This window comes from Lissotriton helveticus, chromosome 1_2, assembly GCF_964261635.1.
Source record: "Lissotriton helveticus chromosome 1_2, aLisHel1.1, whole genome shotgun sequence".
Classification (NCBI taxonomy): Eukaryota; Metazoa; Chordata; class Amphibia; order Caudata; family Salamandridae; genus Lissotriton; species Lissotriton helveticus.
This window is the reverse complement of record NC_136058.1, coordinates 78,917,276-78,932,864: the sequence shown is the minus strand read 5'-3', so window position 1 is coordinate 78,932,864 and position 15,589 is coordinate 78,917,276. Positions and strand designations below refer to the sequence as shown.

Here is a 15,589-nt window from a genome sequence, read left to right as displayed (position 1 = left end):
CACAGCTTTCCTCTTGTCAGTGTGGAAACCAACCTAGTAGGCATATCTCCTCTGTGTACACATTTAGTCTGCCCAGGGTTTTCTTTAGGTCTGTCACCACCCTCTCCCAGAAGGAAGCAAAGAACGGGTATCGCCACACAATTTGTGCAAAATCATCGTCTTCTAAGCCGCATCTACTGAAGTGGTGGATTTGTGTTTGCATCATCATGTTGAGCCTGTGTGGGGTGATGAAGGTTATATGCTATTAATTAATTTGAGACTGATTCATAAAGGACTTCTGCTCTTTTGAAAGAGGGCCCGCAGTCATGGCAGGGCCTCTGTAATGAAAAAACTGCAACGCGAAGGTCCCGCCACAAGTGTAGGGCCTTCACTATGATTGCAGAGGACCTTTGTGTGTACTTAAAGATTGCGGTCTTTGCCACTGTACAAGAATGTTCCAGAGTCTTTTACCATTCTGTGTCCCTCAAAGGTCTACCCAGGAGTCTCTCCAATCCGTTTCTAGCCCCGGGCATATCATCAAAGGTGGACCATATCAGTGTCTTGTACAGCCACTATATCAGTCTGCATCCATCCCCAAAGATAACTAACATTTGCAGTGTGTCGTCAGTTTGTGGCTCACAGTCTATATCTCCTAATATGTTTCTTAATGCCGCGTAAGCATAACTTAGGTCAGAAACTTTGTGGTGGGTAGCCCACTGTCAGACACTAGTCTGTCCAAGTTTCTGAAGGTTTTCTCCTTGTACAGGTCCCCAGAGTAGTGCTGCCTGCTGTCGTCCAGGCTGCCATCCATCTAGTAGTGAGGAGTTCACCCCCCATGCTGTGGAGGGTAGTGCTGGCACTTATAGCGCCCATTTCCATCATCGTAGGCCTATGGTCAGGAGTATGGATTTCTGAGGTGGGCCTACTTTCACTTCCATCAGAACCGTCACAAAGGAGCCTTCTCTATTCAGCTCCCCAAATTTGCCCAACTCCTGGACGTTCCAACCTACCAGCCATCTGGCCGGTCACTGGAGATGTGCCACGAGAAACCCACTCGGTTAATAGGATTTCCATCAAACACTTGTATGATCAAATTCTATCATCTGGTCATCCTCAGGGATCTGAGGTCTCTAGATCATTGAGACCCATCATTACCCTGTAGTAGAGCGGGGTCAATGCCCACAAGCACTAAATAGCCAGTGATAGACAAAAGATGGGTATAAGTGCAGTGCAAAAACCAAAAAGTGGTGAAAATAAAATAGAATAGAGGGCAGAACAGTACATTTATTGGGAATCTGTCCTCTTCCTAATTAAAACCAGAATGAACAGTGCAAGAATGCAGTATGGAAGCAAATTACTGCATTTTAGGCCAACATGTTTCAACCTCATCGGGAAGGACCCAAGGTTTTCATCAGGCCCTGTTCACAATATTGCTACTGCTTAGTGAGAAACCAAATATTTCAACTATATCAGACCCAGTGTGATAACCAACAAAGGATACAGCGTATGGGTTCAGCACTCCGCCGTACAGAAGGTTCCAATCAGTGATCTACAAAAAACAACACAAACACCCCCAAATTTCAGAAAATCTAACATATAAATACTTCTACATCCTCTAACAGTAATATAAGGTCAAAAAGTACCACTCACCCTATTCTGCCGGGGAGTAGACCTCACCTCACCTGGACTCAAACTCAGGAAGAAAGGGAGGCCACGCTCTAAAAGAAATACGAAGCATCAGAGATAGGATACAGCCCAAAGGTATGGTAACCTTGCTTGTTATATCCTGCCTGCACAAGATGTGTCATGCCTCTATTTCTAAATACTTCTTTCCACAAGTAACTCAAGGAAACTCGCGCTACCTTACAACATTATTCTCAACTTGAAGTTTACGACCAAGCTTATGACCGTAAAACTTGGTCATCAGTCATTAAAAGTACCTATCATAATACAATACTAAGTGCTAAAGTCACAGCGCATATCAAAACCTGCATGTCAGACGCACACACTCGCATTAGTCACAGTACGCTTGTACAGAAAACCTCACCTCTCCGTCGTTGCCCCAGACAGTATCTGAGTAAGGGGGAGGCAACGAGAGGGAGAGGTGTAGGTCGTTAAAAGCCCGCGTGGGGACACGCCCAAAACAACGTACAACATGTTTGTAGCAATAAAGGATACCGTTTCATTACTGACCGCTTTGACTGATAAGAACGGCACAGCCATTCCCTTGGGACGCCGGGGTCTTCCGTAACAACCACTCGCAGTAGTGCGCATGCTTAGCGTATGCGCAGTGGTGGTCGCCTAAACAGCGCGAGACTTCAGGACTACAGAATGACGAAATTCTCGTCTGAACTGTAGTTCGTTGTCCTCAGCCTGCCCAGATAACAAGACTTCGCGATCTGGGTACAGTGGAGCTGATATCTAGAGCAAGTGTCTGTCTAAAAAGAAGGTTCCTGATCCATCAACCAAATCAGTATTAAGATAACTCCATTTAAAGAACTACCGTGTTGCAACACAAAGCACCGAACCTCTATAGATGTAAATTTAGTGAGGAGGGCACAGGTGGGCATAACTGTCTTAAGATGACAGACACTTGCTCTAGATATCAGCTCCACTGTACCCAGATCGCGAAGTCTTGTTATCTGGGCAGGCTGAGGACAACGAACTACAGTTCAGACGAGAATTTCGTCATTCTGTAGTCCTGAAGTCTCGCGCTGTTTAGGCGACCACCACTGCGCATGCGCTAAGCATGCGCACTACTGCGAGTGGTTGTTACGGAGGACCCCGGCGTCCCAAGGGAATGGCTGTGCCGTTCTTATCAGTCAAAGCGGTCAGTAATGAAACGGTATCCTTTATTGCTACAAACATGTTGTACGTTGTTTTGGGCGTGTCCCCACGCGGGCTTTTAACGACCTACACCTCTCCCTCTCGTTGCCTCCCCCTTACTCAGATACTGTCTGGGGCAACGACGGAGAGGTGAGGTTTTCTGTACAAGCGTACTGTGACTAATGCGAGTGTGTGCGTCTGACATGCAGGTTTTGATATGCGCTGTGACTTTAGCACTTAGTATTGTATTATGATAGGTGCTTTTAATGACTGATGACCAAGTTTTACGGTCATAAGCTTGGTCGTAAACTTCAAGTTGAGAATAATGTTGTAAGGTAGAGCGAGTTTCCTTGAGTTACCTGTGGAAAGAAGTATTTAGAAATAGAGGCATGACACATCTTGTGCAGGCAGGATATAACAAGCAAGGTTACCATACCTTTGGGCTGTATCCTATCTCTGATGCTTCGTATTTCTTTTAGAGCGTGGCCTCCCTTTCTTCCTGAGTTTGAGTCCAGGTGAGGTGAGGTCTACTCCCCGGCAGAATAGGGTGAGTGGTACTTTTTGACCTTATATTACTGTTAGAGGATGTAGAAGTATTTATATGTTAGATTTTCTGAAATTTGGGGGTGTTTGTGTTGTTTTTTGTAGATCACTGATTGGAACCTTCTGTACGGCGGAGTGCTGAGCCCATACGCTGTATCCTTTGTTGGTTATCACACTGGGTCTGATATAGTTGAAATATTTGGTTTCTCACTAAGCAGTAGCAATATTGTGAACAGGGCCCTGATGAAAACCTTGGGTCCTTCCCGATGAGGTTGAAACATGTTGGCCTAAAATGCAGTAATTTGCTTCCATACTGCATTCTTGCACTGTTCATTCTGGTTTTAATTAGGAAGAGGACAGATTCCCAATAAATGTACTGTTCTGCCCTCTATTCTATTTTATTTTCACCACTTTTTGATTTTTGCACTGCACTTATACCCATCTTTTGTCTATCACTGGCTATTTAGTGCTTGTGGGCATTGACCCCGCTCTACTACAGGGTAATGATGGGTCTCAATGATCTAGAGACCTCAGATCCCTGAGGATGACCAGATGATAGAATTTGATCATACAAGTGTTTGATGGAAATCCTATTAACCGAGCGGGTTTCTTTGTTACAATCACTTACACCTTTCTTTATTTCATTTTATCTTTATCCTACTCCTACTATTGCTTTCCAGTAAGCTTGCGCTATGGTTTAAGGGCACAAAGATACCCTATCCGCAGACCCCTAGGTTTTCTTGTGATTATACATGTAAGATGTGCCAGAATGCCACACAGACATGTGGGCCCCAGAGGACCCACCCACCTCCCAGATTTCCCTCTTTCTTGTCTGAGTCCGAATAGTATATTTTGACCCCAGGTATTTAAGGGCCCTTGGTTCTCACCTGATCCCTGCCACTTGTATTGCTGCCAGGGGCTCCAGCTGGTCACACTATAGCAGAAAAGCACAGATCTTTTACCAGTTGGTGCAGAGACTCGAGACGGTGCCCTGTTCTGCTAGGTGGGCCATGGCACTCTGTCTCTGACATTGCGGAGGTAAAGTAGCATCTCATCCATGTATAAGGATATCACATCCTCCCTGTTTCTCAGAACGATGCCCTTCCCCCAACCCTCGAGTATTCTGCAAATGGTTCCTCCACTAAGGCAGATAGCAGTGGGGAGAGACGACAGCCCGGTCTAGAGCCCCGGTGGATCGCAAACACCTCTAAGGTTGCTCCGCCAACCCAGCCCCTTGTCCCTGTACCTGAGTACAAGAGCAACACCCATCTGTCCCAACCCGCAACCAGGTTCATCCGATGCATAACCACCCTCAAGTAACCCCACACCAATTTGTTAAAGGACATGCTTATGTCAATGGATAATTCCAGCGCATCCAGGAGACTAGAGAACTAAATGTCATTGTGGTCCTAGTATATCCTTCTAATATAGTGTCAAGTGCGGCTGTGCAGGTTGAAACCCTTTTGATTGGGGTGTATGAGGTGCTGCAGGGCCAATGGGCATTTAGCTAGAAGCTTGCTCAGAATCTTATAGTCTAGGTTCAGTATTGAAAGAGGCATGTATGCTGCCACTTCTAGGTGGTGCCCAGCTGGTTAGGGTGCTAATACTATTAGGGCTTCCCTGGCGGACTTTGGGAGCGAACTACAGACCAAGGCCCCTGCCAGTTTCGGTGCCCAAAAAGATTCATATGTCTGATAGAACTGGCTGTCTGTGCTTGGTGTGTTCCCTCATGCGAGTCCCTTGAGGGCCTCCAGAATCTCAAATTCTGTCACAGTCTCTCCCAGAGCCTTGTTGTCAGTCACAGGGAGCTGCGGCAGGGTAGCATGGTCCAGACAGTTTCCAATCTCCTCAGCAAGGGGTGGGCCCGTGTCTCGGTATAACTCCCTGTAGTGTCTACTAAACAACCCAAGGATCTCTCGTTCAGAGTAGACCAGTGGGCCCTCCTGATCAGAGATACAGGTAATGGGTAATTCCTTACCGGTAGGCTGCACCAGCCGTGCTAATAGTCTGCCAGCTCTGCCTCCCTCGTTGTGTGCAGGGATCAGGTATATATGTATGTCAAGGGCTCTCAACCTCTCTATGATAGTGGCATGTTTTTCTTTTTCTGCCAACAGTCTGTGTTAAAGTGAGCGGTTGCTCACTGACATTCTTTGCAACCCTCAAATTCCCTTACATATTATCCTATACAGAAACCCCGCACTACAGCCTTGAAGGCATCCCGTTCTATGTTAGTATGTCTCACAGTATGCCAATTGTGGTAGAAATAGTTACATATTGTGTCTGCGAGTGGGTAGGGAACATGGGTTTCTGTAAGTGTGTCAATCGTAGTCTCCAAGTGGTAATAAACTCGCCTATCTCATCACATGCACATTAGCAGTAGGTTGTGGTTGAGATTTTGCAGCCAAGGTTCTCTATGAGGTGATATGTGAGTCATGCACTGCCAAGTATCAGGAATATTCCCCCCTTTCTGCGTTCCTACCCCTCCAAATATTGCCCCAGTGATGCAGCCAGACAGGGAATTCCCAGGTCACCCCGGCACTTGCAGAGTCCACAAGTGGGGGCCCCAATCTGTCCAAGGCTGTATCCAGAATGCACTTATAGTGTCCCCATAGGATCATCGGGCTGCTCATATCCTGGGATAGAACCTAGATCAAGAATTCCAGGAACTAGGTATGTCCTGTGTTTGGTGCACAGATACTGACTAATGTCAGTTGTATACCATTGAGTATCCCCTCTAATATTGCTTCTTTGTCGATGTCAGCCTTCAGGAATTCAAAGGGAGTCACTAGTATGATCCGTATTAATGCCCCTCTTGCAAAGGATGAGTAACCTGCAGTGTGTATCTGCCGCGTCCAACATCGCTTCAGTTTGGGTATTTTTCCCTTCAACTAGATGCGTTTCCTGTAGGAAGGCCACATCCATGACCCTGCATTTCAAGAAGGCCAGTATCTTACATTGTTTACTGACACACACCAGTCATCTCACATTCCACATGAGTAAGGTGTACCTAAAGTTCTCAGGAGCCATCCCCTCTTCTCTCGATAAGTGGGTCCTGTGCCCACCATTGATAGCCTAGCCACAGGTACATCCCAGCCCCCCTGCAGCATCCCTTCTGCAAAGTATGTCTATAGCTGAAGAGTATGTGTGTGTGCAACTGAAGGTTGGATCAAACAAAACTTAACAATGGCCCCCAACTTCCTCACCCCAGTTCTGAGACGCAACCGCCATACGTCCTGTGAATTCATGTGCAGATATTGACTTAAACCAGACCTCTACTACTCGTAAAACATAAATGCTGCCTCAAAGGGGCAACATTCTGAGGTGCCACATTCAGTAGGTGACACGGCAGGGAAGCTCCTTTGACAACCTAAGTTAGACTGTGACTACAGACCGGCAGCTATCTGTTTTCTCATTACTTTTTTTGGCTTTTTCTTTATTTTATTTACTTTTTATCCTAGTGTGTGACTACAGGGGTCATCGGGTGTACCCCTGTCCATTCAGCTATATAAACATCCAGACTAGGGAAATACTGAGAGAAGTATGAATGTGTCACAGTCTCACTAGCAAACAAAGTGGGTTGACTTAGAAATATACAATATCACTTGCATGTGATTGCAGCGTGGAGTTGCAGTGATTTCTATTTGTTTATCTGAAAAGCACAATTTCTTTTGGCGGTCAAATACTTGCATGGAGTGACTTGATACCAACTGCATCACTAATAAATGTTTGTCTTTAAATATGTGTGCATTATACAATTTGATCCGTGTTCATACAGGTTTTCTGCATGGAAGACTCGACCAGTGTCTAAAGTATAATACTTGTAGCACAGGGTGAATGTGTGTGCTAGCATTGTGTGTATGTGTTAGTATTACATCTGAATTCCATACCATATAAGTACCATTGTTAGAACTGGGATTTCTGGTTGGCTAAGGCTTGCGCCAAAGCCAGGCAGAAACCACCACTCTAGTCAGGGCAAGGGAGTTACACGCCAAAGATAACCCCTGCTCACCCCCTTGGTAGCTTGGCACGAGCAGACAGGCTTATGCGGGAGGCAATATGTAAAGCATTTGCGCAAGCACACAGCAACAACATCCCAGGCACACTGCAAAAGGAACTCCACACAAGGTTATATAAAAATAACTTTTGTATTCATAAAACACATCAGATAGTAATCACACAATATACATTGTGCCAACTGGCACGGGCAATATTCACAAGGGATTATTTACACAGGACAGGGCCACGTGGGCCACTGTCAGGGCACTTAGTAGAAATAGCACTTAGAGTAACTGTAGCACCAAATAACAATTACAGATCACAACCAGTAACCACTGGTAAAAGGTAGGTACACACTACGCAATACTAATCACCATAGGCATAGATCATGCAGGGACACATAAACTCACTAGTGTAAACTATACTAGGCAAAACAACCTCCTAAGCATGCAAACACATTTGTTATGTTATTTTATGTTAAAATTTTGTTGAAGCGCGCAGCTGTCCCAGTTAAGGGGCGTCCTGGCGCTGACCGTTCATTTGTACAAGAGACATAGTAGGCTGAAAAGATGAGGCCCTAGTTCAGAGGAAAAAGGAAGGTCTTAATGGCTTTCCGGAATAATAGTAATTTGTCAATGCAACGAATAGATACAGGAAAGGAATTCCACAATTTGGCCGCAAGTAGTCGAAAAGAGCGGCCACCAACACGACAAAGTCTGAACTTGGGTATAGTCACCAGATGTTGGCCCAAGGAACGCAGGTTACGTTGGGGAATATAAGGGGTTAAAAAAGGACAGAGTAGCTCAGGGCTAGTACCTTTAAGAATCTTAAACGCCAAAAAAAGGGTCTTGAACTGAATTCTTGATTGGATCGGTAGCCAGTGTAAGGCACTAATAGTGGCTCTGGCAGAACATCTACTTGGGAGTCCCACAAGAGTGCGAGCTGCCGAGTTCTGGACTCGCTGAAGTCGTGAAATCTCAGCTTTATTAGCGCCAAGAAGTAGAGCACTGGCATAGTCCTAGTGCCATAGAATTGTAGCCTGGATAATGAGCTGCCTAACAGGCGCATTGAAGAACCTCAGAATAGAGCGGAGGCCTCTCATCAGGCCCACACATGTCGCTGCCACCTTCTTCGTGTGGCACTGAAAATTAAGGTCCGTGTCCAGCCAAACTCGCAAGTTCTTAACCACTGGCTTGGCTGTAGGTATAGTGCCTAAGGAAGCCGGCCACCAGTGTTAGTTCCAGAGGGAGATGTTCTTCCCTACCAGCATCACTTCCGTTTTTGTGGCATTTAATTATAGCAAGTTGTCAGCCAACCACTGAGCAACTGCAGTCATCCCGTCTCTGAACCTTGCGGCAACAGCAGAGGGGCCTTCGGCCAAGGTGACAACCGGCTGAGTATTGTCAGCATACGATACCAGCGTTAGGCCCCACTCTCTTGCTACAGGCGCAAGTGGTTGTACATAGAGATTGAACAACGTCGTGCTCAATGCAGATCCCTGCGGTACCCCTTGGCGGATGGAATGAGCTTGGGATAAAAAAGGCGGTGCTGACACCCGGAAGGATCTATCCGACAAGAAAGCACGGAACCATTCCAAGGCTTGACCCGTAATCCCGATAGTCTCCAAACGGTACAACAAGATGTCATGGGACAACGTATCAAAGGCAGCGCTAAGATCTAATAATATAAGCGCTGCACTCTGACCGGCGTCAAGAATAGTTCTTAAATACTCGGTGGAGGCTAACAAGGCAGACTCGGTACTGGTAGAGGTATCACAGGCATAAATGCATTGCACATTACGCATAACTCACATTAGGCCTAACCAGTATAAATACAGTAGGCAATCTCCTCACTAGTCTAAACACATTAGACCCTACCTCCTAAGTATAACTCACATTTAGGGGCGTAAATCACAGTGAAGTACAATCTCACGAACACAAACTTCCATAGGTAAAACCATCTCTAGAGGTATCAACACAGGGTGCGTAAAACATACTAGATGCATTACATTTCCTAGCACCACATTTAAAGCACATATCAATCCCGTTTGGGCCTTGCACCCTATACCTCTACCAGTCCCCCTGGCCAACTGGCCATCAAGAAGGGGCTCAAATGCCCTGTGGCCAGAATGTCAGGGCGCGCAGGGGTGCGCCATCTGCGCAAACCTAAACGTTGCAGTTGCCCACTACTTGCTGGGCAGCTGAGAACAATCACAGGGCCTAAACGCTGCAGCTGGCACTAAGTGCTGCGCAGCTGTGGAGGCCAAGTTAGGGCGAGGGGAGTGCCACTCACAAAGAACACATGTCCCCTAGAAAGAAAGACCTAAACGGTGCACGGGAGAGCCCCCGCTCCTCAGGGACTCCCTCTCCCTCTGGCGTCGGCCTCCTCTGGTCTCCTCCTCGCTGGGGGACTCTGGCTGCAACACTCCACTTCCCTGTCCATCCTGGGAGCCCCGCGCTTCCTTCGGCGGCCGCTGCCGCCTCTTCCCTTCACTCGGGGGCGGCGGGCAGGACTTCCCTTCCAAAACGGATGTCCCGCCCACCATCAGACACTACAGTGCCTGACTTCCTGTTCTCGCCGTGGGCCGCGGCGTTGTATCCCGGGGCAGAAACGAGGGGTAGGCACCCTCGGGTTTTAAAACTACACATCAGAAGCAGCCATCAGCGGGGTGGGCACTCGAAATGGGATACTCATCGGCGCGGCGGCCATAATCAGGGTGGGCACTGGAAATTGGAAATATAAATGCGGGCACCATGCAGGGTAGGCACCTGCTTGTAAATATAAAAAATAAGCGGGGTCGGCACCTGCGCTGCCATCAACAAATGCAGCAATGAGGGGTAGGCTTCCTCAATAACAGGGTCACTCAAAATAAAGCGCTCACGAGGCGCTGGGGGGCATAAAAACAACAAAGGCCCCAGGAATGACCCCTAAAGCAAGAAGGCTCCCAGCAACAAGGTCCAAAGAAAAGTCCATCAGGTATCCAGGGGCTGGGCAGGGCCCAGGGACGTAAGCCTTCCCCTGGGCCCCAGCAGCAGCACGCCCCTGGTAGATTCAAGTAGGAACAAGAACCTTTGCTTGAGGTCACAGCCTCTCTTTTTATACACTGAAATCCTTTGCTGTAAAAGGTGCAGGCAAGGGGCGAACCAGATGCAACTGGTTCCTGTGCACTTTGTTTTGCTCAGCCCCTCTGCTTATTCACAGAATGGGTCAAGGACATCAGACACACCACAGTGGGTGGAGCCAACATTGTGGAGGGAAGGCCCAGCCCTTTTCAGGTCCCAGGTGCACTCCTCCCTCCCATCAACATGCAAATATCTCCATTCTCCACCAGGGCAGACCCATCCTGACTCCTGGAGCCAGGCATACCAGCCAGCTCCAGCCAATCACAAGCCAGACAGCCAATTCACATTCACTGCACAGACATGCCAACTTCTAGAAGTGGCACTACTTCACTAGACACAATAAATCCGCGCACATCATTGTGCAACATTTAATCACAAGAGTTCGCACATACCAAACTCGACCCTGCACTCCCCACACATCAGGAACTACCAGGGACACACATAATCCCCATGCATTCCTATGGGAGGGCAGGCCTGTCTCACCACACATACACAGAGAGAGCACGCACTTTACACTGGACCACAGTGAAAAAGTGCGTGGAGGCCTATCATCACCAACACCAGGTTACAGAAACAGGTTAGGAAAATGCAAAAAGTTTCAGGGTGAACCTGCCAAAAGGGCCAAGTCCAACAAACATGTAGTTAATTTCAAGAATCGGGATCCATGAAGAAAGTTGAGGACTCCAGACGGGGCCAGAAACATGGCTAAAGAATGTTGATCTAGGGGAATGTAGGGCCAATAGTTATCCCTAACATCCATACGTTCTGTTTTTCAATATCCCCTATAGGGATTTTTACACTCACTTGTTGGATCCCCACAATTAACAACAGGAGGCATTGTAACCTCCAAAATAAAGCACCCCCTATAAACAGGGAGCCCCCCTGTCCCGGATGGAGGAGGCAAACCCAATGAGGAAGCATGCCGCCTAGGTTTGTGGGTGAGCATTTGCCTTACGTTTTTAGGAGAACTACAGTTGAGACAAAAGGTACCTCTAGATTTAAGTATATTCTTTGGCAATACCCCTTATGTCCTGGTTGCTTGATGATATAGCACCTCTAAATCAGGTTAAAGGAGGCTGATTTTGAGATACACTGGTGACATTTCCTACATGATAGGGATAGATTGGCAGAGTCTCCACCAGTGTTAGTATGTCATCCAGAAATTGTAGGACTTTAATTTCACACTACACCCGAAGTCAGGCCTTTGACCTAAATGTGTGGGGCAAGAAGACTGATTCTTCACTGTTCTACCTTGGACACTGAAGCAAAATCTTCACTGACATCATTTGGAACAAGTCTAAACCTCTCTTCTTCCTCGTATTCCTTCTTTTCTGGTTACTGGTATTTGTCTTCCTCCATTTGTAACACCTGATCCTGGGCCCACATACAAATCAGTTTCAGGTATGCATGTTGTCTTAGTATCATATGCATGCATTTAACAGAGCACTTCAATGTCAGGTGCCAAGATGCATAATATGTGCACAAGTGCTAGGAAATTTTGTAATAACATTTGAACCAACTGGTATTGCTCTCTTAGTGGAAATGCTATTCACCACTCGTTGGTGCAAAGTCAGTAAAACATTGGCCCCAAATGGTTCACAGTTATGTAATTGGGCGCCTGGACTCTTATTAGAACAAGAAGGGTGTAACTAAGTGTTTGCCTAGATCCAAGCAGGCCTAAATTTTTCTATTGAAAAAGATGAGCATAATATGTTTGAAATGATTAACTTATGAATTCATGCATTTCAAGAATTTCTAATGAAACTAACTCATTTTATAATTTTCAGAAGAAAAGTGAATCCATCAAATCCAGTTCCCTGCTTCCACCTTCGGATTATGAGCCAACGGTTACTGAGATACAGGAGACCTTACTCCAGGAAGACTTGGTATTCGTTGAAAATCAGAACAAATACAAGGAAGAGTTGAGCTACAGCCTAGGTGGCCCACAGAATGCGTTACTACTTGATGTTTCCTCCACACCTCTTCTTCCACGAGTTGATGGATACAAACCACAGATTTCCAACGAAAGTACTTTTGAAAGTTCGCTCCCTCAAGGGTCTTTACAGGCTTTCCAAGAAAATGTAATGGAATTGGACAACACCACAAGTCCTCTTTTTCTTTCATGGACAGAAATGGTAGTAGATGTCAACAACGTGACTAAGGACAACAGGGGTGATGAGTCAGTGAATATTTTCTCCTGCATTAGGATTGAACATGATGAGTCCATAGATTTTGGAAGGAAGACTGATTTAGTATGTGGCTTGATTCAAGACGAAACTCCCCTTTCCAATGGAATAGGATGGTCTTTAATGATTGGAGGAACAGAAACTCCAGACTCAAAGCCCTATTTCCCTCAGATCTTTCCAAAACAGCTTCATTAAATATGCTCATTCACGATAACTGATTATAACCCTCCAACTAAAGAAAGTAAGATAGAACACAAAAATGGGACACATCTTTTGAAGCAAAACTCAACGCTCGTGCTTAATAGATACTCCCAAAGTTTACATTACTTTTTACACGGTGTACAGTACGGTATACTATTTCATAATGAATTTACATTTAGAAATCATTTAGATTTTTATGAATTGTGGATCTCTGTTGCATCAAAGACTCACATTTTAGAGATAATCAGGTAAGCCTGCCCCTCCTTTATTAGAAGGCGTGATATAAAGTGATCATTGTATTTTCAAATGAAACATAGTAGTGTTCAAAATAGACTACTCTCATTTTAACTCCCTCATTTTAAGTTTTTAAGTTTGGTTTAATGGAGTTGTAGTGCAATTCATGGAAATTTACCGAGTAAATAACAAATAAAGAACAAGAACTGGAATGCAATGGTGTAGGCTTTGTTATTCATACTTGGCCAGGAATACATTAATATTAGATAATGCTTGATTGGTACGGAATGCTCTCATGTTATTGTTGCATCGTCTTGAAAAGGTATCTGCCATGGCAATTTGTTTAACGGTGTTAAGAATCTGCTATAGTTGCTTGTATGCATTTCACAGGAGACCTGAGTGAAGTAAAAAAGAAAACTACGATGCATTACATTTATTTCTGAAAGTACGGAAAATATTTTCTTTTCCAGGCGTATTTTTCCACAATTAGGTCATTCTTATTTAGACTGGTTTATCTATCTCCTGTCAAAAAAATACCTCTATTTTCCCTGTGCAGAACTAGACTCCAGTTGGGCCTGAGTATCATGACTAATGTTACAGCATATATCACAACAAAGCCCGGGGCGTAGCTTGGTCACTAAGATGGGGGTGGGGGGAGGAGCTTCAGATTGGCATATCTTGCAACCATACATTATCTGACAAGCAGGGCATGAGGGGGGGCTTCAGTGGTGGTAGAAAGTGAGAGTAGTGTGGATTGTCAGCGGTACATATAACACAATAATTTATAAAATAACAAACATTTTTTAAGAACTTCAAAACATAGACGAAGAGTGTAGGAGTATGCGTTTTAGTCTGTGTGTGCATGTAAAAATCCGAGCTGAAATCCGACAGACATCTCACCATACCTGACTGAAAACACCTGTTCCCGACTGTTTGTTAATGAATACATTCAATCAGGGGGGGTTGTGTGTGTGGGGGGGGGTGTTGCACCCCAAACACCCTCCGTGAAGTGATGCCTCTGAACAGAACTTCAACATTTGAGGCACTTTAAATCCCTTAAAACAAGCAAAGTAAAAAGTCAAATTAAGGTGTCATCATCCTAAAACTCAAAGCAGTGCTTAACTTGAGCCTGTGGTTTCTGTGCTTACCACCAACAATTAATTGTCAGCACCAGCTCTAGTGGTAGTCCACCACATGGTGACACTGTCTGTCTAACAACCATGTTTATTAAGTTATTAAACATTAAAAATGAATAAATCTGCTGCTTACACCATTATTATAGCTTTGGGTGGCCTGCAATAGTCGGAATTCTCACACTTGTAGAGAGTGATGGTTAATAGTCATTGGCAGAGCTGGCAGGGGCATCGGGTGGTGCAGGCCTCCAGTGGCTTTCAGAGAAGGGCCCTGGGACTTTTTTTTTTCAAATTAAGCACTGTCACAAATGTATGTTTTTGAATGATGTATACATGTAATCACGTCCGTTCTTTAATTCTTAACTTGGACACAGAAGAAAACTGTTTTCTGAGCTTGGGATTTTAAAATACATCTCTCCAGGCATTGATTATAGGAGAACATATTGAAAAACACTGGCTCTGCAGCTGTACGGTATTTGTGGTATATCAGAAGTGAATTTCCCTTCAAACAATTTAAGGGTAATTCTTCCCATGTTTCCTGCCTCAGTGTTAATTTGAGTCTGGCTGTAGACTGTTTGGAACTTTCTTCCCAGAAGTTAAAAAGGATATCGATGTTGTGGAAAGGGTGCAGGGACACTGTGGTGGCTGGTGACACTTGAAAGCAGCGGGCTATGAAAGCTGGGTAAGACTTTTAAGTAGCAAGCAAAGCGAGCAAGCTTAATGGACAAACATAAGGACCTGGGGAGGTCCTTCTCCTGAGAAAATGTTTTAAAAATTGGCAAATGGTGCATTTGAAAGCAAATGAATTTAGCAAGAGAGCAAGGTTTACAAAACAGTGGGAACAATAGTCTGGAAATATTAAACAAATTAAAAACTGCCCCATATCTTACTTTATTATTATATTCAACAGTTACTGTAATGTGCAAATTGTACAGCGCGACAACTTCAACCTACAGTTGCTGGCTGCAATCAGTCCTATAGAAAAATGTGCAGATAGGTTTTTTAAGTGGGATGAAAAAGTGAGGGATCGGTAAAAGGGAACATATAATATACATTTCTGTGATTCCCATTGCGTGCCACCCGACCAATATTTTGTATGTTATAGCATCCAATCAATCAATCAATCAATCAATCAGAACAATTTGTAAAGCGCGCTACTCACCCGGAAGGGTCCCAAGGCGCTGGGGGGTGGGGGGGGTCCGTTACTGCTCAAAAAGCCAGGTCTTGAGTTGCTTCCTGAAGGAGAGATGGGCCTGGGTCAGCCGTAGGTGGATGGGGAGGGAGTTCCATGTCTTGGCCACCAGGTAGGAGAAGGATCTTCCTCCGGCGGTGGCTCTGCGGATGCGTGGTATGGTGGCGAGGGCGAGGC

General features: G+C 45.4%; 1 protein-coding gene across 2 annotated transcripts in view; it reads left to right on the top strand.

Moving 5' to 3' along the window:
* The window catches only part of LOC144807767 (interleukin-12 receptor subunit beta-2-like), a 762,710-nt gene extending 749,415 nt beyond the window's left edge, over positions 1-13,295 (top strand). For both annotated transcript variants that reach the window (XM_078673425.1, XM_078673424.1), the window contains one exon: positions 12,254-13,295. In XM_078673425.1, coding sequence (XP_078529551.1) covers positions 12,254-12,847 — 594 coding nt within the window. In that variant the 3' untranslated portion in view covers positions 12,848-13,295. The remainder of the gene's footprint in view (positions 1-12,253) is intronic.
* The last annotated feature ends 2,294 nt before the right edge of the window (positions 13,296-15,589 follow it).